The sequence below is a fragment of the Grus americana genome, chromosome 1, assembly GCF_028858705.1.
Source record: "Grus americana isolate bGruAme1 chromosome 1, bGruAme1.mat, whole genome shotgun sequence".
NCBI classification, from domain to species: Eukaryota; Metazoa; Chordata; class Aves; order Gruiformes; family Gruidae; genus Grus; species Grus americana.
In genome coordinates this window covers 215934065-215958580 of record NC_072852.1, presented here as the reverse complement: position 1 = coordinate 215958580, position 24516 = coordinate 215934065, and the positions used below count along the sequence as shown (strand labels likewise).

Genomic DNA, 24516 nt, shown 5'->3' with positions numbered 1-24516 from the left:
TGTGGGTAGGGAAGGTGTTTTTTTCTGGGATATAATTTGTGCTATTTTAAAGACGGTGAAACTCAGTGTGACTTTCCCTTCACTGCTTGAAAGGATTTCTGAGCCTGCTGAGTAAAGGGTGACTTTCCCAATGGGACTTCAGTCTCTCCTGTTCCCTCATCTCCTTAGCTTGGTGGAGGGTGTAATTCTGCTCTAATAAAATATAATTTTCCTTTTTCTCCTCCCTCACATTTTACTCCTAAGACAAACTGCGGTGGGAGGGTAAGTATAACTCTTGGTGCTGTCATTTGCAATTGCTGTCATGCCTTCCACTGGATCACTTGTTTCTGTTCACCATTGTGGCTTTTCATTTACATTGCACCACTATTGCTGCTGCTTCACAAATGCACTGAGAGCATCATCCCCTTTGCTGCAGAGCTTGACCCTCACGGTGAAGTTGCAACACCTTCCCAGAGCTGGAAAGTCCACAGCTTGTGAATGTAGTTAAAGCTGTAAGTGCTTCTCAGTAATAACCTCAACCTGAAGGAAAGAAACTTCTGTAGCGAAATGAGAAAAAATTCAACATGGGATTGTTTCCTGTGGTTTGGCTTGCATGCACTAAGAGAAACTATGCTGAATAGCAAGAGCGTCTGGTGGGGAGTTTGGACTCATGAGCAAGGTTAAATCTCTTTATCTGGAGACAAAAACTGACGCCTGCTGTTGCTTTTTAAGGGGTGCCAAAATGCAGTAATGTTTGGTAGAGCTTTAACCCCCTAAAAATCCAGATGAAGTTCAGCCATGGTGTTCTGGGTAGCAAGGGAAGCAGGCTCAGAAAGGATTTGTTTGCGGCTAATTAAAATGTAGGTCATGCAGGCAGTAATGAATTTGCTCTGAGATGTGGTTCCTGTGGTCAGCTACGGCGCAGCCCCTGCCTATCGGTAAAGCTTTATTTTCCCAAGACAGGAGGGCTTTGCCCTCACCTGGCAATAGAAACCAGAGAGATAATATTTCCTTGGAGGTGCCCTTCGGCCCCTCATCAGCAAAGTGCACATAGTTTTGCATTCCATCAGTTGTGAGAATTGGGCAAATTGTGAGTATTTATCAACTAGGAATGACTTACGAAAACAAGCAATAGTACAAGAGTTCGTGCTGACAAAGTATTTTGTGGATCACAAGGGAAGGGTCAGTGGGAGCATCCAGAAAGCATTCCTGCAAGTAATGGTTAACTCCTTTAGGTGTCTTGCTGGCTGCATTTGAGGCAGGGCAGATCAGTGTGGCTGAATCACAGGGATTTCAGACACCTCTGCAAAGAGTCAGTCTTTTTTGAGAAGTGGCTCAAGGAAGATTAGAAATATTCCTAAAATTAACGTGGTAAGAAATTATGAAGAGGAAAACAGTCTTTCAAGCTTCTCACCCAGAACTGGAAGGAGACTTGGGGTTCATTGGGGATCCTGGTGACATAATCCCATTCAGAAATTGAGCTGACTCCTTCACTAAGCAGTAAGCTTACCTGCTCTGTCCCTGTTGAAGGCTGCGCTGGGACTTCTCTGCTCCCTTATTTCAATGCCTTCTTCTTCTAACATCCAGTCTACATGATTTCACAGCCAATTTCTGCCCTTTGGCTTTGTGACAACTTTGTTCTTGAGCTTAAAGAGCTTTTTTCCTTTATTGGCACATAACCCCCTATTACAGGGAAGACTATCATATCGCTTCTCAGTTACTACTCTAAATTCAAACCTCACCTGGGACTGAGCAGAAAGTTGCTCTCTGATGTTGACCATGAGGCTAGAAAGTGATGAGTCCCTCAGGGCTTTCGGCATCCCTACTGTAGGACACAATTGCCACCTACTGGCTGCTTTCAGGAAGCCTGAGCTGGTGGGAAGTGTTGTGTAGATGGTGACAAATTTATCTCACTCCACTCAAGTGCTTTCCGTTGTGATTGAGGGATACTGGACTTGATGGGACAAACTCAACCTGGGGCTGCCAACTCATGTGTCTCCATCTCCTTTTCCACTACTCTCCCCAGCAGTGGTAGTTATTTTGCTGCCTTCAGAAATGAGGAGCAGCTCAGACTTGTTTTATTCATCAATGATTTTTCAATAGGCACAAAAAGAGGAGCAGCCAGCAGAGCACGGAGAGATTTTCTTCTTGGTTCACAAGCTTCCTTACCTGTGCCGCTTTGCTGCTTTGCACCGAAGGCTTACTATTGGTTTTAGGCCATGCAGATAAAAACCCATAAGGATTATTTTTACATTGATTTCCGTGCCCCCCCCCCCCCCCCCGGAAAAATACAGCAGTGGAGGCATTTTCACAGCTGGTCCTGCTAGGAAAGAAAGGTGAGATTAATCTTGTAACTAATTTCAAGTTAATTTCCAGTTCTCTAGTCGCCTAGAAAAGGCAGCTTGGCTCCTTTGAAGTCATGGAGTGAAAGCAGCCTTCATCTCATGCCCCTTGGTTAGCCCGAGATGGAGCCCCATAGACTCACTGACTCTAGACACTAACTTTTAGACAATAAAAGTAGGGGAAGAAGATCCTCATTCTCTGCCTTCAGCTTGGGCTAAGCCTCCTAACCTCAGAGCTACATCTCAGCAAGATGACAAAGGTCGTTGAGTCCTTTGGTGAGAGGCTTGAAAGAAACAGCTGCTGGAAAGGCAGAAATGAAAGAGCGAGACACCACAAAGGGGTTTGCTGCCCAAGGCCCAGGACAGCTTTGCTCATTGGAGTGCCACAGAGCGCGTGGGATTGACAAAAGGTCATTTTCCAAAATAACTCAGAAAAGGTTGAGAAAGGGAATGTCAGGACTTTGTGGGCCATATCCATGTGCACAGGACAAGGTTTAAATTGCAGCATGGAGAGGTCTGGTTAGGCAGAGATGGTAGAGAAGAACATATTGTAGAGGGAAGCTTAGCAGCTCTGTTGTGGATTTTTAAAAACAGGTTAGACAGACATCTGTCAGGAATAGTTTGGATCCAGCTGGTTCTGCTTTGAGATAGGGCAATGGTCTCCAGGTTCCTTTCATCTCTACTTTCTCATAATTTGTGTATGGATATGGCTTTGGTGATATTTTTGCAAATATGAGCTTCACTTGAAACTCTGAATCTTAACTGAGGAGCATCTGAAATATGAATTAAGGCTTGAATCCATGTTGTGCATGAGCAGGGCTGAGTATGGACTGATTTAGATAATTTGGAACATTTGTTCCAGTTTTGCTCCAGGCTCCACCCTGCAAGCATCTTTGACTTGATCATTCTTCATCCAGCTTTTGAAAAAAATCTTGATTTTTCTGGCCTCCATACTCCATCCAAGCTGCCAAAGCCTCTCAGCCACATCTCACTGTTCCCATAAACCTTCATGTGCTTCTCCTCCAGACATACACTGGTTCAATACTGGTGGCAGTAAACCCCTACCAGCTCCTACCCATCTACTCACCTGAGCAGATACGCCTGTACACCAACAAAAAGATTGGTGAGATGCCACCACACATCTTCGCAATTGCTGACAACTGCTACTTCAACATGCAACGCAACAACAAGGACCAATGTTGTATCATAAGGTGAGTCCATGAATTTCCAAATGGACCATATTCTGAAAATGGATGCAAAGCACATGCAGCATGGCTGATAGGGAACAAGTTATAAAATAGAATCAAATTTGAATCACCTATTAGATCTTCCATTCACATATTCCCACTATAGAGGTGGTCTTTATTTGCAGTCACTGTTCCTAGCAAAGATGCTTTATCGATCCTTTGGTACTTACCATAGAACCCAATAGATCCCCTATTCATCTTTAACCTCCCCTCTTAAATTTAAACTCAGTACTCCTACAGACATCAAAGGTGCAGAGATCTATACATGCTGCACAAGGAAGGGCCAAGGACAAACTTGAGCACCAGAACTGTGGTTGTCCACACTGCTGAACTGGTGTCTCCTTGCATGGCTTTGCTCTGTCCTGGTCAACCTTTGGGCACCGAGAAATGCCTGGTCACAGTTATGGGTAATAGTTCACTCCAGTCTGTCCCAAGTGGTGATACGAACCAGATTTGGTTCCCTCAGCCCTCCAAAGCTATCCTATCAAGTTTTGAACCCACAGACAGTCTTTGTGCTTTCAGGGCACCACGTCTCTCCAAGGCATGCCTACCCTAAGTTTTGTTGCATAAAACCATAACTCTGGAGCATCCCATGCACAGTATTTCAGATACATGGGACTGAAAAGGCCATGCAGTAATGATTACCTTGCAGGGCTAAAAAAGCATCATATGGGGCCTAGAGCAAAGTCAAGGTCAAGTGTGATGCAGTGTGCCAGTGGCCAGAAAACTCTGAGAAATGAAGCAATTTGGCCATGGGGCCAGGGCTCAGCCCCTGGTGCTCTTATTTAACACCAGGAAGGTCAATTTCAATCATTTATACTGGCTACCCCATACATCAGACAGGCTGTAGACTCACAGCAAGGGATTTCTGCCCAGACCTTCCTCTTGTACCATCAGAGGGCCTGCGCTGAGTCTGGTATCCTACCCCAGAACTGCCACCATCGGTGTGACAGCCTGAATCCAGACCCTGCACGGAAGGGTGACAAGGTCAGGGCTTAAATAGGGGCACGCGAGGCAACAGGAGTCAGAGTTCAGTGGAGAGAAGGCTTTGAGGGGTAACTCTTGCTTCCTGCCCCGTGATCTTCTCCTCTCCTATCTACCCCTCAGTTATACATGTCTAGGGGACCTGTGAAAGTGCCTGCCTCTAAAAGGCAGTATTTCACAGTCTGCCTTCTAGTGTATTTTAGTAACTCAAGACTGATGATGAAGCTGCTCCATGGGACCAGCCAGCCCCTGGACCACAGGTTCACAGTGTGGTGATCATACCTGGAAAAGCACTGTCTGACAGTGCTTCCTGACCTTCTTAGTGCTGATTGAAAGTTGGTATTTGCTGGAGAGACCCAAACCCAAGCAACAGCTTGGGCCAAATGGACTGTAAAGCAAATCTGGATCTTGGCTGGAAGCTGCCCGGTACTGTGTCCTACCATTTCTCCTACAACCAGTCCATGGGATGATGGAAACCCATCCTTAGTGGCCTCATCCTACTTGTGGTAACAGAAGAGGCACAGAGACAGCAGTCCCTTTGGAGACAGAGAGAGGGACATCATTGGCAGGGATGCGGCAGGGCTTTCACGACCTCGATTCCTGTTGTCTTTGCAGCGGTGAATCCGGAGCAGGGAAGACAGAAAGCACAAAACTGATCCTGCAGTTCCTGGCAGCCATCAGTGGTCAGCACTCCTGGATTGAGCAGCAGGTCCTGGAGGCAAATCCTATCTTGGAAGGTGAGGCCTCAGATGACGGTGGCATTTTTTTTGTTGCTGTCAAAAAAAAAAATTCAGATTCAGGAACCACAAAATATTGCCAAGTGTAAGTCACTTTGTTTTATTCTGAGTTTCAAAAAGTGACAAAATTTTTAAAAATATCAAAAACAATGATGTAAACATTTGTTAAACAGCATAATTGGTTTCTTTCCATCCAAATTTATTTCTCACAAGACAAATATTCTCTGATTTGGGATCTCAAATTTTCCATTAATGTTTTTGACAACTGTTGTTGAAAGCAACATATTTCAGCTGACTTGAAAATTTTTATTCATTTAAAATTGAAAAATGTGGGTTTTCCACTTAAATCACTACTTTTCCCCAAAAAATTTCAAGACAGAAACCTGAATTTTACCTAATTCTCTGCATAGTCTGGGATTTTAAAAATGCTGATCACCAAATACACAAAGCTCTTTTGAAAAATCTCACCACGTCTTCCAAGGCTGGAATTATAACTGTATGCAGAGCACCAATATCCTGTAAATGCTGCATTCAACTAAGTAATTTTTTGTTTTATTTCATCATAGTTGCAAAAATCCTATTCCTATTCTTTGCTGGTTCAGCAGAACATGAGATTAATTTGATCAGAGCTTCACAGACTAAATGTCTTGTGCTGGCAGTGCATAATAGCAAACTCCATCTTTTCCTTCCAAGATCAGCGAACGGCAGCAAAATGCAGAAAAAGAAATAAAGGCAAGAAAGAACCAGATAACGAGAATCGGCTCATGGCCCTAATAGGTTCATTGGCAAGCTGTTACTGTGATCCGCCCCACTGTTTTAATTGGATGTCTGTAAATTAAACAGGTGATCTGACCCTCTGGCCCCAATGTGATACCAGATAGACCTTTTACGCTTATGCAGAAAAATAGCATTTTCCTTAAAAAATAATATTATTTTTACCTCCCCTGCTCCTCACAGAGAGCAGTGTTTTGCTTGGTAAATAGCCCCCCAGGAATCAACGGAAATGTGAATACCCTAACTGCTTTCCATGAATAATGTTAGCAGAGCAGACAAGAAAGTCTCTGGCTGAACTTTCCTTCTCCGTGCTCCATTAGAGCTTCCCTCAATTGTGGCATGAAGATGCAACAAGGTTCTCAGAACATCGCAGGGCTGCCTGACCGCTGGCATCGTAAAGCGTCATGGTGTGCGGCATGCACACAAGGTGTTTTTGAGCATGCACTTCATCACTGCTAGGATTGAGGGGAGGAAAGACTGTATTTCAAATGCATCTCCATCACCTGCCAGCAATCCTGGAGCCAGGGCGCACCGGCCAAGGTGCTCATGCTAGCGGTCTACACCCACATGGACCCCCATGGATGGACACGGGTACCTTTCTCTGCGCAGTCTGTTTGCAGGGCAAAGCTTGCCTCTGGAGGTTGGCTTAGTCCCTCTGTATTTCCCTAAAGGATGAGCTCTTTCCTTTCCCTCTCCATCACCAAATCACTCACCACAACTCTGTCATTTCCCCTGCAGCGTCACCTCGCACACTGCAGCATCCTCCTGCCAGCCTTGCTCAACTCTCATGTATTTCATCGGCTACTGCCAAAATCCTGCTGTCCTAGCCTTTCTTCCTGGATAAGGTCACTCTGTTCCCATGCCTCCTTCTCTGTGCTCCTCTATTTCCAAGGACAGTCATCTGCGGTATATCCTGTTTCCCTGCACTGGGATGAAATTGAGCTGGCCAAACTTAAGGGAAAGATTTAGGGCTGATTTTACCCTCTCAGCCACCCTCTTTTGATTATTTTTTTTGCCCATGAGACCAGAGCCATGATCGTCCCTGCATCAGGTCCTCTCTAACCCACTGCAATTCTTCCCCACAGCTTTTGGGAATGCAAAGACCATCCGTAATGACAACTCCAGCCGATTCGGGAAATACATCGACATCCACTTCAACAAAAGGGGAGCCATCGAGGGGGCGAAGATTGAGCAGTACCTGCTGGAGAAGTCCCGGGTCTGCAGGCAGGTAAGACAATGTATCTGCAAGGTGCAGGAGTAGGCACTCGGTCAGTCGACCTTTGCAATGCCATTCTCCTCGCAGAGCTGACACTTGCTCTTCTACTGCAGGCCCAGGACGAGAGGAATTACCATGTGTTTTACTGCATGCTGAGAGGAATGACAATGGAGCAGAAGAAGAAGCTGGGTCTTGGGAAAGCCACAGACTACAACTACCTTGCAATGGTGAGAGCACAGCGAAGCAGAGGCTTGGTGAGGGGATGTGGTGAAAGCTTCTTAGCAAGGGAGAGAGAAGTGAGAGGTGCTTTCTCCACACCCCAAGAGTTGCTTTCCTGGTTATGACCTTCCCGAGCCTTAGCCACAGGGTTTGTGGGACTTCTTTGTCCCACCACCGCAAGCCTCGCAGTCTTCGTGCAAACCCTTAACCCCTGTGTATAAGACACGTTATTTCCACTCTTCCTGTGGAGTAGGACACATACTTGGATGGTTTTGGTGTTTGGTGCCCAGACCACTTGTTTGGAAATAACCGGGGTGTTAGATAGGACCCGATGCTCTTGCAGCAGTGACGGATGGGGAGGAGTGCATGGCTGGATGGCACATTCTCAGCACCATACGGTGCTGAGCTGTTTCTGCTCCACATGTCTGACAGAGCCAGCAATCTCCAGCCCCGCTCCCTATATATCAGTGTTGCAATCCAGAGGAGCTGGTAGAAGCAGGTGTAATTAAGACTTAATTAATAAAGGCCCATCACTAGCAAGGCTGGCACCCAGTTTTCTAGATGGACTTTCTAGATAGGAGTCTGGCACGTTTCCTTCTCACTCTTTGTCCCCATCTCAGGGAGCTTTTTCTCCTCTGCTGATTGCAGCCAGACACAGGGTAACTGAGGACAGCAGGGTAAGTGCAGGTCACAAGGCTGAGCACCAAATTGTAGCATACACCAAAGGGCAGAGCCAGATCCACAGGTTCAACATCATCCTTTGCTTATTCATCCCTTAAGTAAAATGGCTGCTGATTTAGGGGGAAGCCCTGGATAGTTTAGGGTTACACCTGTCCATGCCAGATGTTCTCTGCTTTTCCCCATGCACTGTGCAACCTCTTTGCCTCCCCAGGGTAACTGCACCACCTGCGATGGCAGAGATGATAGCAAGGAGTACGCCAATATCCGCTCTGCAATGAAGGTCCTTATGTTCACCGACACGGAGAACTGGGAGATCTCCAAGCTGCTGGCTGCCATACTGCACATGGGGAACCTGCAGTATGAAGGTAAAAGGACAAAATACAGGGTTGTGGTCCGGCATGTTTTTACTCCTTATTCTGCATGGTGAGAGGGAGCCAAGCTCAGGGATGGAGGGCTGTATCCAGACCACCTGCCACCATGCCAGGAACTCAGGTGCTTATAGTGGCGTGTCAGGATAATAAAGGAGGAATAAGTCGACCTGTCCACTCTGCAGGGCTGCCAGACTCCAGTATGCTCAGTGACATCCACCTTTCCTGAATTTAGGGAGGCTGAAAATGGCCACAGGCCATTCAGTAGACTCAGGTTTTGCAAGGATAGACTAATAGAGCGTTTGACAAGTGCCTGTGTGCTTGGATATGCTTTTGTAAAGGTACCAAACCACTCTGCTGTCAGAAATGACACGGTAATTTAAAAAGCCTCTTTGGAAGACAGAAGCTTAAAGCACTTACCTGCTGGAAACGTATTTACCCCATCAGTCATTTAAGGTGGCTGGCAGAGCATAGTACAGGTCCTTTGCAGCCAGCAGCAGGACTCCAGCAGCCGCATGAACTTTTGTCTCCCTTCTGATGGCCAGATGTTGCCTGGCCATCACGTGGAGCCAGTGGAGAAAGACCTTTCCCCTCACCCCACCTACCTTCTGCAGAGCCGCATCCCTTGCTGACGACTTTCCCTCTGCCTTGCTTCCCCCAGCTCGGACCTATGACAACCTGGATGCCTGCGAGGTTGTTCAGTCGGCGTCACTAATCACTGCAGCATCGTTGCTGGAGGTCAGTGGCTCTGCGGTGTTGCTGTACTCTTTCTGGCTTGTTCCCTTATTTCTAGTATTGTGGCAAAGCTTCATCTGAGCCAGGGTGTCCTTGCACCACCAGCTCTAGGAGGCTGGAGAGACCTGGGTAAGCCGTACTTTGCCCTGCACCGGCAGCGTGAAGGTGGATGTCTCTATCTGAGCTGGGTATCTGAGCTCTCCTTCACACCAGTGGAGAGAAACAGACACTTTGGTGGCACATCATCCTAAAAAGGACATCCAAAATAGCTCAGTCCCTAAAACAGAGTGTTTCCCTCAATGATGTGAACAGAGTTCATTACAGTAGCTGAGACAGAGATATCCCTTATACTGTGCGTATCTGAAGTGAGGTGAGACCCTCACCCAACCCATCCATGCAGTGGCTAGAGCTAGTGGCCTCCCTAGCAGGTAACAGGGCTCCCTCAGGGACACCATCTCATCTCTACAGGCACCGCTGGTCCCAGAGCGTGGTCCACAGCTGTTGCAGGCTGTTTTCATGTACTTTAGGGGGTGAACATTTCCCTGGCTTGATCTCAGAAGTGTGAAAAGGGGTCAAGGGGATGCAAAGCTACATTCATGCTGGTAGGATACAGCTTTGCAGACTTTCCTTTTTCATCTTCTCTCCTCACACCTCATTAACATCTCGCACTAAGTCACAAGAACACTTTCCATAGTAACACAGTGTATAAAAGTGATAATTACTCTCTCTGAAAACGCCAGTGACATCATTTGAGATATCTGCCCTATACAGCTAAGAAAAGTCACTTACCTCCAGCCATGGTGGACTGCACGTTTCCTCTCTGGCCGCGCACATTCAAGACAGTAGCCCAGGCCATTGTAAGGACACCTTGTGTTATAAAGACAGCAGCTGTGTTTGGTGGTGTCTTTGCCAGGTTGATCCTCAGGACGTGATGAACTGCCTTACCAGCCGCACTATAATCACCAGGGGTGAGACTGTTTCCACCCCTCTCAGCATGGAACAAGCGCTGGATGTGAGGGATGCTTTTGTAAAGGTAAGTCTTACGTCATTCCTCTCTGCTTCCGTTTATAAGCGGAAGAAATCTGCCACTTTTGAGACCAGAGCATCCACTGCACACTGCACATCTCGCTTGATGCCTGTCTGAGCTCAGATCAGCAGATAGCCTTGAAACTATGTTCTTACTGGGATGCACAAAGAGTTGAGGTGGAAGGAGTCTAGATAGCCTGGTCTTCAGGGATTTGCAATCTGGACTTGAGACTGTCTGTACTCAAAAGGTGACCTATGGAAGGAGCCAGCATTCTGAAATGACTTCACTTCAACTCCAGGAAAACATCCCAGCTTGGGCCCCAGGGTTAGATACTCAGCTGCTATAAATCAGAGCAGCTTTATCAACACCTGTAACACCCACACCTGAATGTCAGGATTTTGGCATGTCTGCAGCAGTAAATAAAGCCAAATGTCATGGGAATAGGGATAGAGCTGTTCAGTAGCCATCAGAGCACTTAGGGTATCACCCGAAGCTCTGGGGTGATGAAGGTTGATGGGATGGATGTTCATCACTGCTATGCTGTTTGCAGCCCCATGTGAGGTTGCAAAACCAGCATCGGTGGCATACTTTGGCCAACTTGGCCTCCACACTCTATCTGTGGGGACCTGGTAGATCAAGCTAGCGGGTTTGACAACTAACTAGCCTGCAAATCCAGACAGTGACTTCACTAGTGGTGATGGGCCTTTGAATCAGGCTCCCCTCCTGATAGTACTGCTGTATCTTATACAAAAGAAATTAATAACACTGTAAAACATGAAGTTCTGGAATTACTGAAGCAGCAATAGCTGCTTCATTAAATCAGCAAACTGTTCAGCCGGTGCTGCAAAATTTAAGTTAACACCTTGTCCAGGGGAGATGTCCTTGGCTTGCCTAGCAGTGTAACATGGCTCTGCTGATCTGTAGAGAGAGACATTTAGAAACCAAAGAAAGGACTATCTGGTTTTAGAGCAAGCCCATAGATCCAAAAATTAGGGATTTTGCTTTCAGTTGTCTTTTATCTAGGCTTTCAGGTCCATTTTTCTTGATCTACATCATGGCTCTTGAAGCTTTAAACCATGCCAAGAGTCTGGCATAAATGTTGGTGACCGTGTCCTCAGGAACTGTCCAGTTTCTGGCCATGCTTTAGGGAGCCTGTGCCATCTGAATGGTGCTTCAGACTAGCAGAGTGAACTGCTAACCTGTCTCACTGAGCTCCAACTTTGGGATGTTGCAGGGAATTTATGGGCGGCTTTTTGTGTGGATCGTGGAGAAGATCAATGCTGCAATTTACAGACCTCCTTCCCAGGAACTCAAAAGTGTCAGGAGATCCATCGGCCTCCTTGACATCTTTGGCTTTGAGAACTTCACTGTGAACAGGTATGGAGCCTGCAAAAGGAGAACCAGGTCTTAACCCTCCTTCACCACCCCAAGCTCAAGGTCTTGTAGTCCTTTCACCTCTCCTGAGATGTACAGGACCGGACTGGATGAAGCTTTTTTCTATATGAGACATTATCAGAACCAATCACTTCTGTGTTGCAGTAGACAACATATCTCCTTTAGTTGTTCAAGTATTGGCCACGTAGTAGCCATAGGAGATAACCTCCAGCTGATTGGCTTAGGCTACACGCGTCTAATGGCTATAACATTGTTTTGGGGTAGAAAAACTGATTATCTGAACCGACAAGGAAATTCTCAGCCACCAGCAACCTTAGTGAGTGGTTCATGAGGTCTGAGAGTATAGCTTCAAGCATGGAGAGAGATGGGGAAAGATAGAGCATGGTGGATCTAAAGTGGCCTTTCCTTGATCTTCCCTCCACAGTTTTGAGCAGCTTTGCATTAACTTTGCAAATGAGAACCTGCAGCAGTTCTTCGTGCGTCACGTCTTCAAACTAGAGCAGGAAGAGTACAACCTGGAGAACATCAACTGGCAGCACATCGAGTTCACTGATAACCAGGATGCCTTGGACATGATTGCCATCAAACCCATGAACATCATCTCCCTCATTGACGAGGAGAGCAAGTTCCCCAAGGTATGTTTTGGGCTCAGCCCTGCTTTTTACCCCCTTTGCACTTCGCATGCTGGCACCCTGTGAGAGAGCTGATCAGCACCAAACACGCATTCACCAGTGGGCTGCTTATTCATAGCTTTTATCGCTCTGTCACATTTTCTTCCATGAGTACCACAAGCATGCTTAAAGCAAGTTGCCATTTCTGGTGGAAGAATATGCCTGCAAGAGGCTCAAAAAGAGCCTTTGACAAAGTTTAAGAGAAAAATAATATTAAATATACTGCATTTGGAGCATTATCTTGAATATAGCACAACTTACAGCAATATTTAATCAATTTCTTTCATTTCTGCGCTTGAGATATGCCCTCCAACACATCTCTTCTCAACATAAATACACATTGTCACCTAAGACAAAAAAGAACTGCACTATTGATTGGAAAATTATCTTAATGGAACAAACCCTGGTTAAACATCAGATCTTTCCCTGCATGCACAGGGTACAGATGCCACCATGTTACACAAGCTGAACTCCCAGCACAAGCTTAACACCAACTATATTCCTCCGAAGAACAACTATGAAACCCAGTTCGGTATTAACCACTTTGCTGGAATTGTTTACTACGAAACAAAAGGTATGGGGCAGTTCCTGGGGCACTGCAGGTGTGAGGGGATGCTTGGGGGAGGACGAGCTGCTGCTGCGTTGGAGCAGAGCAGGATGGTAGCCCATAGTAGTGTCAGTGTACTCCTTTTCTGGCTGCAATGACTTGGCCCTTCAGTGGTATCCATGAGCTGCAGATGTTGGTGCTCTTTCACTCATGTGTGCCCATGACAGAATTGTAGTGCTTTGCACCATGTGCATCCCTGATCCAGTCTCAAGATGTGCCTCTGTCTTCCTTCTCTTGGTCCCCCTTTCTCTGCCCACTCATTACCCCCATTATGTCCCCAAGAACAGCCAGTAGTCCAGCAACCCAGAAGCTGCTTGCAGGGCACATCCTGGCCATGTTGCACTGTGTCATCTATCTATGTATTGTCCCATTATTCTTCTAGGTTTCTTGGAGAAAAACAGGGACACGCTGCACGGAGACATCATTCAGCTGGTGCATTCCTCAAAAAACAAATTCATTAAGCAGATCTTCCAAGCAGACGTGGCAATGGTAATGCAGGAGAGAGAAAATCTTCATTCACGGGGGAGGTTTCCTGGAAGGGGAAGAAGATTTGCAAAGAGTTATATTGCTCTGATGCTGTTTGGGGTGTTTCAAACCTGTTAGTGTGACCCAGCCATCAGAAAGCATTCATGTGGTGTCACGGGTACATCCACACTCACACCCCCAGTTCACTGCATTCAGTTCATCAAATCTTATTTTGTGCTGTGATTGCTCCTCTCCTAATTGTGTAGGGATGGGAACAATAAGGTTTGTGATTGCAGAAATCTGAGAGAGAAAGGGCTAGCTCCTCCAGTTGAGTAGTCCAGATCTCTGTATAATAGCATGAGAAGCGAAAACCAAATACTTATAGACCAGAGCAGAGCAAAGGGACAATCTGGGTGTTCCTTAAGCACTGCAGCAGGACTGGGAGGGACCAGCCAACAGTAGTGTTTTACTGTTAGGACAGCCTAGAGAGGGGACACCAGTTATGAAAGCTGCACTCTGTACCTCCCCTTTCCAGATCCCAGTCCTCCGGGAGGGTATGTGCTTGCTCCATGCTCAGTGTGGGGTAAGACCATGTGCACTGAAGCTTTGGAGAAAGTCACAGTTGCAGCCTTAACTCTTCCCACCACGTGTGAGCATTTATCACTGGGATACCAGCTTAAATGCTGAGATTAGTGACTATTTCGCCATTAATAACACAACTATATGATGTTTTCTTGAGTAAGTTGAACATCTACATCTCCCTACTAAGACATCATCAGCCCTGCTCACAAAATTAAAGGAGAAACAGTTTTAAAATATCAGCCTTGCAGAACCTGAAAGTCTACACAGATATGTGACTATGGCCAAATCCTCCAGTCTTTCCCTAGGCAGAGCCACAGGACTGCAGAGGCTTTGGGGATAAAGTTTTCCAAAGCAACCAAGTTTTTTTAGAAGTCGGAGTCCTGTTTCCAAATGCCAGCCAATGCCGCTGATGGTCCAAGGGACTTAGGGAATTTCAGGAGCGCCAAAGAGATTTAAGTGCTGAATTTCTTTGCCAGCTAAGGGAAAGAAATGTTTAAATTCCCAAGAAATTTCTTTAAATAGGATACACTCACTTTTGCAAGCCTTTTTCATAACCTTTAGCCACTCAGTTTTGCTCCTGCTGAAATGAATGAGCAATATCTTTTTGACTTCATTAGGAACAAGATAGCATTTATCAGCCCCAATTAAGCTATCAATTGGCATGATGTTCCCAGTGGGTTCAGAGTTATCCCCAGATGTGGATACTCCTGCTGAACTAGATGCTAACTCCCTTAGCATCAGTGCTGCCATTTATTTTGCTTTTCATTGCTTGTTCCTCACTGCTTTTTGTTTTCGGTGCAAGCTTTGCAGTGCACTTTGGAAATGATTTCTTGCTTCTTTGGGCAGAGCAGAGATATACTCTGGGGAATGGAAGAGAGGGAACTCTCAGGTTTACGCAGTCATGCAGACTTCTTCATGGGAACACTTACCAAGTATCCTTAAAAGATGCTGGAAGTACCTGACAGCAAAATCGAGATTTTCACCTGGGCATTGTCAAGGACCTGAGAACTGAGACCTTTTAAAGCATCAGAGCACTTTTTTTTAAATAAACCTTTTGTTTTATAGTTCTATTAAACATCTTCAGAATCTGTCCCGAGTGGTCCCTGTGCTTTGGTACTTTAATGATCTCTGCTTTTCTTTTTTGATTGAGAGATTTGTAACCTGACTGGTGCGGAACTGGAAGTGTACCAGCTCCCCTAACCATCCACAGTGTTAGTGCAGGTCAATTAGTTTAATATCTTCCCTTAAAAAGATACAAGTGGCTGCTCTGCTAAGGGCTAAATCAAATAATGAGGCATTTTGCTCAACAGCTTCCAACCTTTGGTCCTCAGGAGCTTATCGATGAGTGAAAAGCATGTCCATATCTGCTTTACATTCAGTCTTTCAAATGGGATCTTTATATACCAAAAACTTAAGCAAGCCACAAATCAGAAAAGTTTGAAAACTAGGCAAGAGTATATATTTGAATATTGTAGTAACTCTTTGGTCCCCAAAAGACCTAATATTTGTGCACAACGAAACGTGAGTGGTGAACTGGGTATTGCTGGAGCACACGGGGCTGTGAAGCCTGATTTATGCACGCCCACCACGGAGGAGGTCTGTCTGCGTGTGTTTGCTGAATCAGAACATTGCTTTGAGCAGTGCCAGGTGAAATGGAGGATTCAGTGGGAATTGTACACTGTTCCTCTGAGGAATCAGACAGTAAAGTCTGACAGCGCTGCTTAGTTGAGGAACAAGTAGGAGGACTAATGGGGGATGGAAAACCATGAAGGGAAAAACAAATAGGGGGCTCTCCCCTTGGCAAAAATTTCAATTCTGTAGAAACTATCGGATTAGTTGGATTAAAATTAGGGAGGGAGAGATTTCTTTAGAATGTTTGCAAAAATTTGTTTTTCACTGGCATCTTGCCAACCACTGTCTGTTGAGAGCAATGGTCCCACGAGATCAGGGATGTGTGAGGAAGAGGAGTGGGGGTGCCTGAAACTGGATAGATAACTGAGTTTAAAAGTTGTAGAAAAGTTGTTTCCAAGAGGCAAGAGCTGGACAGTGATGGTTCCCTCAGCTTCAGGGATGTGAACGTGGAGACGAAGGGGAAAAGCCAGGAGGGGGATAGACAAAAATCTAAGAATTAACGCATTTTGTGAGATCTTTTAACAGATGGACCTCCAAGACTAATAATGCCAGGGTCCCATTTCAGTTATTCCTTCTTTTCACTATTTGCTCTTCTCTGTCTCTGTTTTTTGTTGTTTTTTTTTTTTCACCTGTGCTTCACGTAGTTTCTCTGTGGCTATGCATCCAGCACATTTGGCCAGTCGCCCACACCCACACCAAAGGTAAACTGAATACATGAGTTCCTCTGTTGTATATTCACCTCTCCTTCGTAAGGATTGTGCTTTGCTCTTGTCGGTTTATTCCTCTTCCTGCACTATCTATAGAGGATCCATTTCAAGTGACCAATGTGATGGAAAGTATTTTCATGGCTTGTTGAATAGATGCAGATGTATGACTGTGTCATTTACTTCTAGGATTCAAATCAGAAGAGCTTTGTAATGATGGGAATTTGGTTTGGATAAAATCAGAACCAGCCTGAGCCAAAGTTTGGGTTGTTTTTTTTTTTTTTCTGATATTTGAATCATTTTAATTAACTTCAGATGGATCATCTGTGGGATTTGGCTGTTGTTTATCATGGTGCCTCCATTGGCTTCAGTAGGACATTATTCTTCCATGCAACTGCAAATCTAGCCCTGTTTTGCCCTTTTTGGAGCCGGAAGCTGATGATTCATGTGCAAAGAGAGACTCCTGGATTGCATTTCTGGGTCACTTGGAAATGCCATCATTCTCAGGGGAGGTTAGGTCTTGTTCAGAGGAGAACTCAAATCCAAGCCTTCAAAGATACAGTTAATATTGAACTTTGCAATGATCATAAAAACAGGCTCTTGGCACCTTTTTTAGGTCTTTTCTGTTGCATCTCATCTCCTGACTGGTTCTGATGGCTTCTCAAACCTTTTGGCGAGATATTTGGCCACAGGGTAGCATACTGTGTGCTAAAGGTTTTGTGACATTAGCTTTGTGACTCTGCTCACATTTCCACGACAATCTTTTCATAGCCAGAGGATTATGTTAGAGATGGACCTGACTTTCAAATGTGAGATCCTTGCATGGGGCTGAATTTCAACCTTCTTACCTCTCAGGGTGTTTGGACTTGGAATTCCAATGAGGGGAGTCTGACCCAAAATGGCCCAACGCCATTCATTCCAGAGCTGGACTCCTTCCCCTTCATGACTGAAAAATGTTTGGATAGCAACATCTCATTGAGCCCTGCTCTAGAGTTATAGCAAAGGCACATGCCAAAAAAAAAAAAAAAAAAATCCTTCCTGAGTTAGGATATGGTGGAATTAAGCTCAGGAGATACAGAGAAATGGGAGAAATAACACTGATGATTTCTCTGAGTTTGGTTCTTGTCATAGTTGTTCTCATATTATAGCCTCAAGTTTTGTATGTTTTCTAATGAATAATAATTTATATTTGTTAAGCACTGAGTCAAGGGTGGAACTGGAACAGCCAAACCAAAATAGATGTTCAAAATATATAAACATCAGAAAGTTTTATAAAACGAGGGTTTAGTTCAGAATAGTTATACATGGCACTGTTATGTAGCCTATGCCAAACTGGCCTCTGAAAGCACTTTCCAGACTGCACAGCCTTTAGGAGAGAGACTGTCTCTTCACTATATGCCACCGCAGAACCTGCTGTGAGCGGGCCTCAGTGATCACCTGAAGCCACACCAGTGACGTTTCATATAACAAAATAGTAAGCAACAAACATAATCGCTCTCAGACTTCAGAAAAAATGCGGAGAAACAGCATGTCATGTTGGTGTGGCCCAGTTTAGTGACCTTATAATCCTAAAGAGATGGGAGGACAGTCCTTTGTCCAGAACCTTTCCCCAAAGTACTGCTGATGGTGCATGCTTCCCTCTCTTTCCCTAACTCACCTGAAGTAATTAATCTTTCTGCATTTCCCTGGCAGACCTAGGGCTGAGCACGGTCATCCTGGTGCACCATGCAGCCTTCTCCTTAAAGTGGTAGGAGGAGGTGCAGAGGGATAGCAGGAGTAACTCCAACCATTCCTGGCGCAGTGACATTTCTCCTTGTACTTGCTTTTCTCCTTGCTTCTATTTACTTGGTTTGGCTGTTACAAAGAAAAAAACCTGGTGATTGCCCTAGCTGGAACTCTGGGTCTGTATTAAGACCATCCTACTTAACGTAACTTTTTGTGCACCTAAACCCACTGAATCCACAGGGTGCAGATAGGCTGTTATTACTTTCTCAGCCCTGGACACATGATAAGTACCTAAATGTGCCCAAGACACCAAAGGAAAGAGTCTGAATTGGTTCCTAGAGAATTTACAGCTTCACAGAGATGCTGGAAAGTGTCCTGATGCTCCAGCTGTGCCACTGGGGATCTCAAGCTGGGGGAACATCCTCTTGTGTCCTGCTGATGATGCTCTGCCTTGACTTCTGTCTTTATGTTACTGCAAACAGCCATACACATCCCTGTGCCTCTAAAGCCAGACTGGCTTGAGGTGGCAGAAAGAGGTGGTGTTGAAGCATGTTTGAATGTCATGCTGGTCTGCACATCTTTCTGAACTTCTCTTTTGAGATGGTGCTTCTCTGTAAATCATGTCATTCTCTTCTTTTTCGTATTTTTTCTTCTGTTTTATTTTTTTTCCTTTGATGCTAAGCACAGGCTGAGAGATTACTCAGTGCCTCAGTATGGGCTATAGCACCTGTGAATCCTGCTCATCCTTCCCCATGACACACAGGTGATGTCCTCCTGTGTGCTAGACTCTGTATGGACACCAGTGAAGAGACAGTCTGTGTCCCAAAGATGCTACAGTCTCAGAGTTTGAAAGCTAAAACATGTCTGGCTAGGGGAAAAGAATGTGTTCAGCTCTTTCTCCTTCAGGCTATGGGGACTAGGTCTGTTTTGAGCTAAAAAATGTTCCTCCTCTGCAGTAAAACCTGTATTTTCAGTGCCTCGCTAGCCTGTGTTGGCAGGCTGCTCCACTCATTTTTATATTTTTTTGTGCCATTTTGTTAGAATAAGGGAAGAGGTGTGATTCTCCCCATGCTGGTGTTGAGGTGAGGTGGGAAGAACCACAATGACTTTGGTGGCATCACCTTGTCCCTGCAGGAGGCTAATACAAAGCACTCGCCTGAGGTTTCGTTGTGTAGCTGAGAGCCTGGTTAGTGCCCACCATTGAGAAGGGTCTGTGCACAAAAGTCAGGCCCAGGAAGCATGTGAACGGCTGGGATGGTGCAGTCTTGACAGGAGAAGCCCAGACCGCTCTGACAATTTAGATAGGAAGACAAGCTGTTTTCTGGCTGCTGTCCCTTCCCTCCAGCCTCTTGCAGCAAAAAGCTCTCAAGTGTAAGACCGGAGATGGCACCACTGCTTTTTAGCAGAGCTGGATGCATGCAAGGAAGAAATGCAAGGCGTCAGAAACCTAGAGAGGCAGGTCTTGCTGTCTGGGAGCAAACCACTCATGCATTCCCTTGTGGACCCTTGTATAACGTGTTGCACCCTTCCTACCACCACAGCTGAAAAATAACATCTCCCAGCTGAGCCCAAATTGACAAACCTGGTTAACATACAGTTGCTTCCAACTTTCAGCCCTGCTCCTGCATCTGTTGCTGCTTCTAACCCCTTTGGCCATCCTTTCACATTACACAGAGTCTACCCCTTGCACGTAATTAGCAAAGTGATAAGAAAACATTAATCAAAGCTATCCAAACCAGGATTCTTGCTGAAACAGCCTGTTTCTCATGAAATCTGTGACAGAATGTGAGCACCAGACTACAGTGCTCTGCAGGTAGCAGCTGCATCCATTAATTACTCTAGATTTGTTAATAGTTTGTCCTTTGAGGGAGGACTTTGCTGGGAAAGATCACTGAAAGCCCCCTGCCAAGCTCTCCTGGACAAGCAGACCAGGTTTTTCTGGTGTGTGCATGAGCTGGGTTTTCTCTTGTTGGAATTCCATGATGACTTTCTGTTTGTGTTGATTGGGTTTGTCTCATCATCACATCCAACCTGAGCTGTACAAATTCCCTGCCCATGGCAGGGGAGTTGGACTAGATGATCTTTGAAGTCCCTTCCAACCCAAACCATTCTGTGATTCTGTGAAATTCCTCAGTTTTGGGGGTGTAGGGATGTTATCTGACAGGTTATTAGTGCTATACTATGAAGCACACATTTTAGCAAAAGCAGAAATAATACTCACTACCTTGCAAAACATAGCAGCAAGGTCAGTGCAAATGGAGACTTTGTGATTCCACCCATGGCTTGAAGACCTGCAAAGAAGAGGATGTTTGGAGGAAACGTGCGTTAAAATCCTGCTGAAACCCTCCCTTTGGGAAATCCCTGGCCATCAGGTCATGTCACAGTTTGCCCTATTTTTGATTCGGAAGGAGTTGCATCCTGGTGCCCAACTCTTCCTCCAACCCACCAGCAGTACTCACTGCCCTGCAGAGGCTCACTGAACACCAGACCCTTCGAGACACACAGCACCACTGTGGCTGATGTGTAATGAGCTCAGGTCGTAGTGACTGACACATAAAATGAGATGGGGGCTTCATTTCGTTTGGAGCTGGTTGAACAAGGTTCTCCCAGGGCAGGGAGAAGGGGCTGTAAAGGGAAACCACTCCATTCTCCTTTAGAAACACTTGCCCCAAACTGGAGATTGGATTATTAATTTAACCAAGGGAGCTAAAACAAGCAAAATACTCAAAAACATCCTGATTCACCCTAAATACCCACCTCATTTTGTCTAGTTAATATTCTTTTCCAAACACAATTCAAATCTTCCCTGTGGTACAGCCTGAGGAATATAGACCTTACCAGCAGTTTCTGGAGCTGTTGCAGAGTCACCCCACAGTCAATGTGCCCCTGGCTTTTTTTTCACCCTACGTGGGTCTCTGGTCCTACATCTCAGGGAGCAGGAGAGGCTCAGCCTGACATGAGGAACCACAATAGAGGGTTAGCATGTCCATGCTGCAATGCATGGGGACAGGGAAGCCCAAGCCATTCCCAAGGAGCATCCCTGGGCAAATGCATCACCCCAAGCTGCAATACAGAGATTTTTGATGGCCCAGAAGGGGCTGTTTGCTCTCACAGGCAGATCTTCCTCATGACTCTGCATAGGGCAGTTGGGATTGCCAGTCACACAGGGAGGTTTTAGCAGGAGAAGTTAAATTATGGCACTTTTCCTCTCTGGGTGAAGGCTTATTGAACAGGTTGCCAGAGTCTGGCCATTGCAAGCTCTGCCCTGCCCCTCTCCTGCTGCAACGCTCAACCACCTCTGGCCCTGATCCCTCCTCCAGCCCCGGCTGTCACAGGAGGTTCCCAGGGACGTAGCTGGAGGGGAAAGGCACTGTTATCCTTTCATTTCCTGAGCTCGCTTTGCTGCGGTTTTGCAGGGAGCAGAGACGAGGAAGCGCTCGCCGACACTCAGCAGCCAATTCAAGCGGTCCCTGGAGCTGTTGATGAGGACTCTCAGCGTGTGCCAGCCCTTTTTTGTCCGCTGCATCAAGCCCAATGAGTACAAGAAGCCCATGGTAAGTCCTGCTTTTCTCTCCCTGTTGCTTTTTGTACAGGAATGCCTTGCAGGTTCACTCTGCCCTGGAGCCAATGGCAAAATCTGGGAGTTGATGGAGCTAGGATTGGCCCTGGGTGCTTAGAAATCCAACCTGTAGCCCTTTCTGCAAGCAAGGGAGTCACCAAAGGGTTGGCAAAATTGGCACTTTTTTGCTATCCAACAGCACCCCAAAACTTCTTGCAGAGGAGAGTTCCTGCTCCTGCCTTTCTTCCCAAGGACGACCTCAAGGAATTCACCCTGCAGCCCTTTCTGCTATAGGAAATGCCTCTGAATTTCCATAGGGGTTAGGTGCCCCCCTCATAGAGCCTTAGGCTGAGCTGTAGGACCCTGAGTTCAATCCTATTGCAGGGTTCAATGTTTCCTAAAAGTGATCCCCTTCCCATGGGTGTTTTCTACAAAATCTTTGCTTCCAAGGAATCTCACTGTTTCACCCCCATTAGATCCTTTCAAATGTTTTTTTCTTTTAGCACCAATTGTGAAAGCACAATTCTAAAGGCAGAGAAAAAAAGAGGCAAAATAGCACAGAGGAAAGGTGAGAAGAATTATTTTGCTCTGATTCCCAGAGAGTTGCTTGAAAAGCAATGAACGCTCTGGGGACAAACTTTAAGGAGCAAATGAAAGGGAAGGAGACGGCTGTAAATCCTGCTGACCACAAACAGCTCATGGAGAGGACTCCGAGTTTTGCAGCAAAAGGTAGACAATAAGGGAGATGTTGAACACCCCGATCCCACTGTCAGCACCTTGCAGGATTGGACCCTGGTGCTGTTAGCAGTCACTCTAGCTGGAGCTGGAGCTTTATCTGAAGTCAGTGTCTGTTAGCAAAGCTCAACTGAGTGCAAAAAAGCATAAAATACCGAATTTCGGAGCTGTTATGTACAAGCAGTGGTTTTTTGCAAATTATTTTTGTTGTTCAGTGAACCTAATATGATGCGGGGCAAAAGGTTTGGTGGCTTCCTCAGAGCAGTTTACTGTGCCCTTATCCTGGCTTTGGTGAGCATGAAAAGGCACCTAATAGCAGGTTAATGGAAAACTTTGGGTTAATATTTAACACTACGTCAGATTTGAGATTATCATCTGAGTTGAGATCAAATGAAGAACATGGGCAATGTTGAAAAATAGATGTACATCCTGAACTGATGTTAACAAATTATTCCCAGTGCCCTCAATGACTTCGAGCTGCTTTTACACCTGGATGTCTGGGATTCGGTCTGGCATTTTGTGCCCTGCATAGCAAGTCTGTATTTCATCAGCTCTTGCAAGTGCTGGGCCAGAAGTCTCTGTCAAACCCATTTATCTACAAAACTTTCAGTGGGACATAAAAACAGCTGTAAGTTTGAAAGAATTAGGCAAAGAGAAATTAATCTCCCCATTAAGGTGGATGAGCTAACAGTGATTCAGGGACCGTAATGCTATAAGGTATGAAATGTGATTTCTTGCTAAATTTATTTTTGGCCTTGGTTTAATTATACAAAGGGGGGAAAAAATCCCAGATAATGGTACACAGAGCTGTGCAGGGTGAGTACAAAAGAGAACATTTTCTGGGAGTTCATTTTCTGTCCCTGACTTTGAAGGAAAGTGTACTGATAGTGATAGGAAATGGGATAGTGGGAAGTGAAAGGTCAGTGGAAAGTCCTGACTGTTACTTTATGTTATTTTAAAACTTTGCTTCCTTCTAAAATGTGCTTTGCGGAGGGGAAAAAAAAAAAAATTGTTTGTATGAGGATGCTGGCTGGAGTTCTCTGGGTCTGTACCTCATGCCATGCTGCTGTTTCTGAGCATTGCTCTGTTGTTCTGGTTAGTCCAAGAGAAATGCATGGGATGAATTAGGTAACAAACCATGCAAAGAAAGTCAAAACTGCCTCCAGCAGTCTGTGTAACACGGGTGCCTCATCAGACCTTGATGCCAGGAAGCTCACAGTTTCCCATATGCAATGACCTAGCCCTGCAGACTCCGGAGGGCTGTTTGCAGGCCCACAACTGCTCACATACCCTTCTGCTTCATGGCGGGGGAAGACAGAGTAACACACACCGCTTTCCTCTGCACCGTTCTTGTCCCCACTCCCCAACACCCACTGTAGATAAGGACAGCTTGAGATCAAATCTGGATGATGCTACTTTCTGCCTTTTCCTCGCTTATCTTTTGTCTTCTCCTGGGATCAGGATCTCTTATGTTACTCCAGCCCTTTCATGGTTAAGTGGTTGCTATGAGCTCGTCAAAAAGCTCTCTCCAAGGATGGGGAGATGGATATGTCCATAATGCAGATCTACCTGTTCCAGGAGATGCATCTGAGATACAGGGATAGCTGAGATCCAGGTACATTCCCATGTCTCCTCCTTCAGCTCAGAAGATGCTCACATCTGTACGTGCACAGATGCTCACATTTTAGACAGCTGAAGGGAGGGCAGGTGCACAACACCCTGGCAGTAACTCTTTTGGCCCAGGCTAGGGTTTACTGTTCTGACTCTCTATGGTGCGCCAGCACCACACCACGTCTGCCTTTATTTTACACTTGAGTTAAACAGGTTTTGGATGCTCCCAGCAGACAACGTCAGGCTGCAAGAGGATGCACTCAGGGACTCCAGGATCCTCCTCAATGCACTAAAGCACTGAGACAACAGCAGAGATTTTCCTGAACCTCCCTTTCCTTCAGCAGATCTTCCCATCTAGCAGCACCACTCACTATCCACCCAGAGGTGCCCAAACCAAGGGCAAGCAGCCAGGTTTATTAGCAAACATCTGCAAGGACTGGGTTACCTAAGTCTGCTGTCTGGCCTTGAAACTGTCCATTGCTTGTCAGGAGCAGCCATTGACACTGATCTGAGATTTATCC

General features: G+C 45.8%; 1 protein-coding gene across 3 annotated transcripts in view; it reads left to right on the top strand.

Moving 5' to 3' along the window:
• Window positions 1-24516, top strand: part of MYO7A (myosin VIIA) — a 103905-nt gene that overhangs the window by 43847 nt on the left and 35542 nt on the right. Inside the window, exons 5-18 of one of the 3 annotated variants that reach the window (XM_054809140.1) lie at window positions 244-261; window positions 3348-3532; window positions 5168-5289; window positions 7149-7291; window positions 7393-7506; window positions 8391-8544; window positions 9209-9285; window positions 10196-10315; window positions 11544-11686; window positions 12129-12339; window positions 12814-12949; window positions 13365-13471; window positions 16306-16362; window positions 21507-21644. In XM_054809140.1, the coding sequence (XP_054665115.1) occupies window positions 244-261; window positions 3348-3532; window positions 5168-5289; window positions 7149-7291; window positions 7393-7506; window positions 8391-8544; window positions 9209-9285; window positions 10196-10315; window positions 11544-11686; window positions 12129-12339; window positions 12814-12949; window positions 13365-13471; window positions 16306-16362; window positions 21507-21644 (1725 nt within the window). The remainder of the gene's footprint in view (window positions 1-243; window positions 262-3347; window positions 3533-5167; window positions 5290-7148; window positions 7292-7392; window positions 7507-8390; window positions 8545-9208; window positions 9286-10195; window positions 10316-11543; window positions 11687-12128; window positions 12340-12813; window positions 12950-13364; window positions 13472-16305; window positions 16363-21506; window positions 21645-24516) is intronic. The other 2 variants (XM_054809110.1, XM_054809120.1) reach the window with 2 other exon arrangements.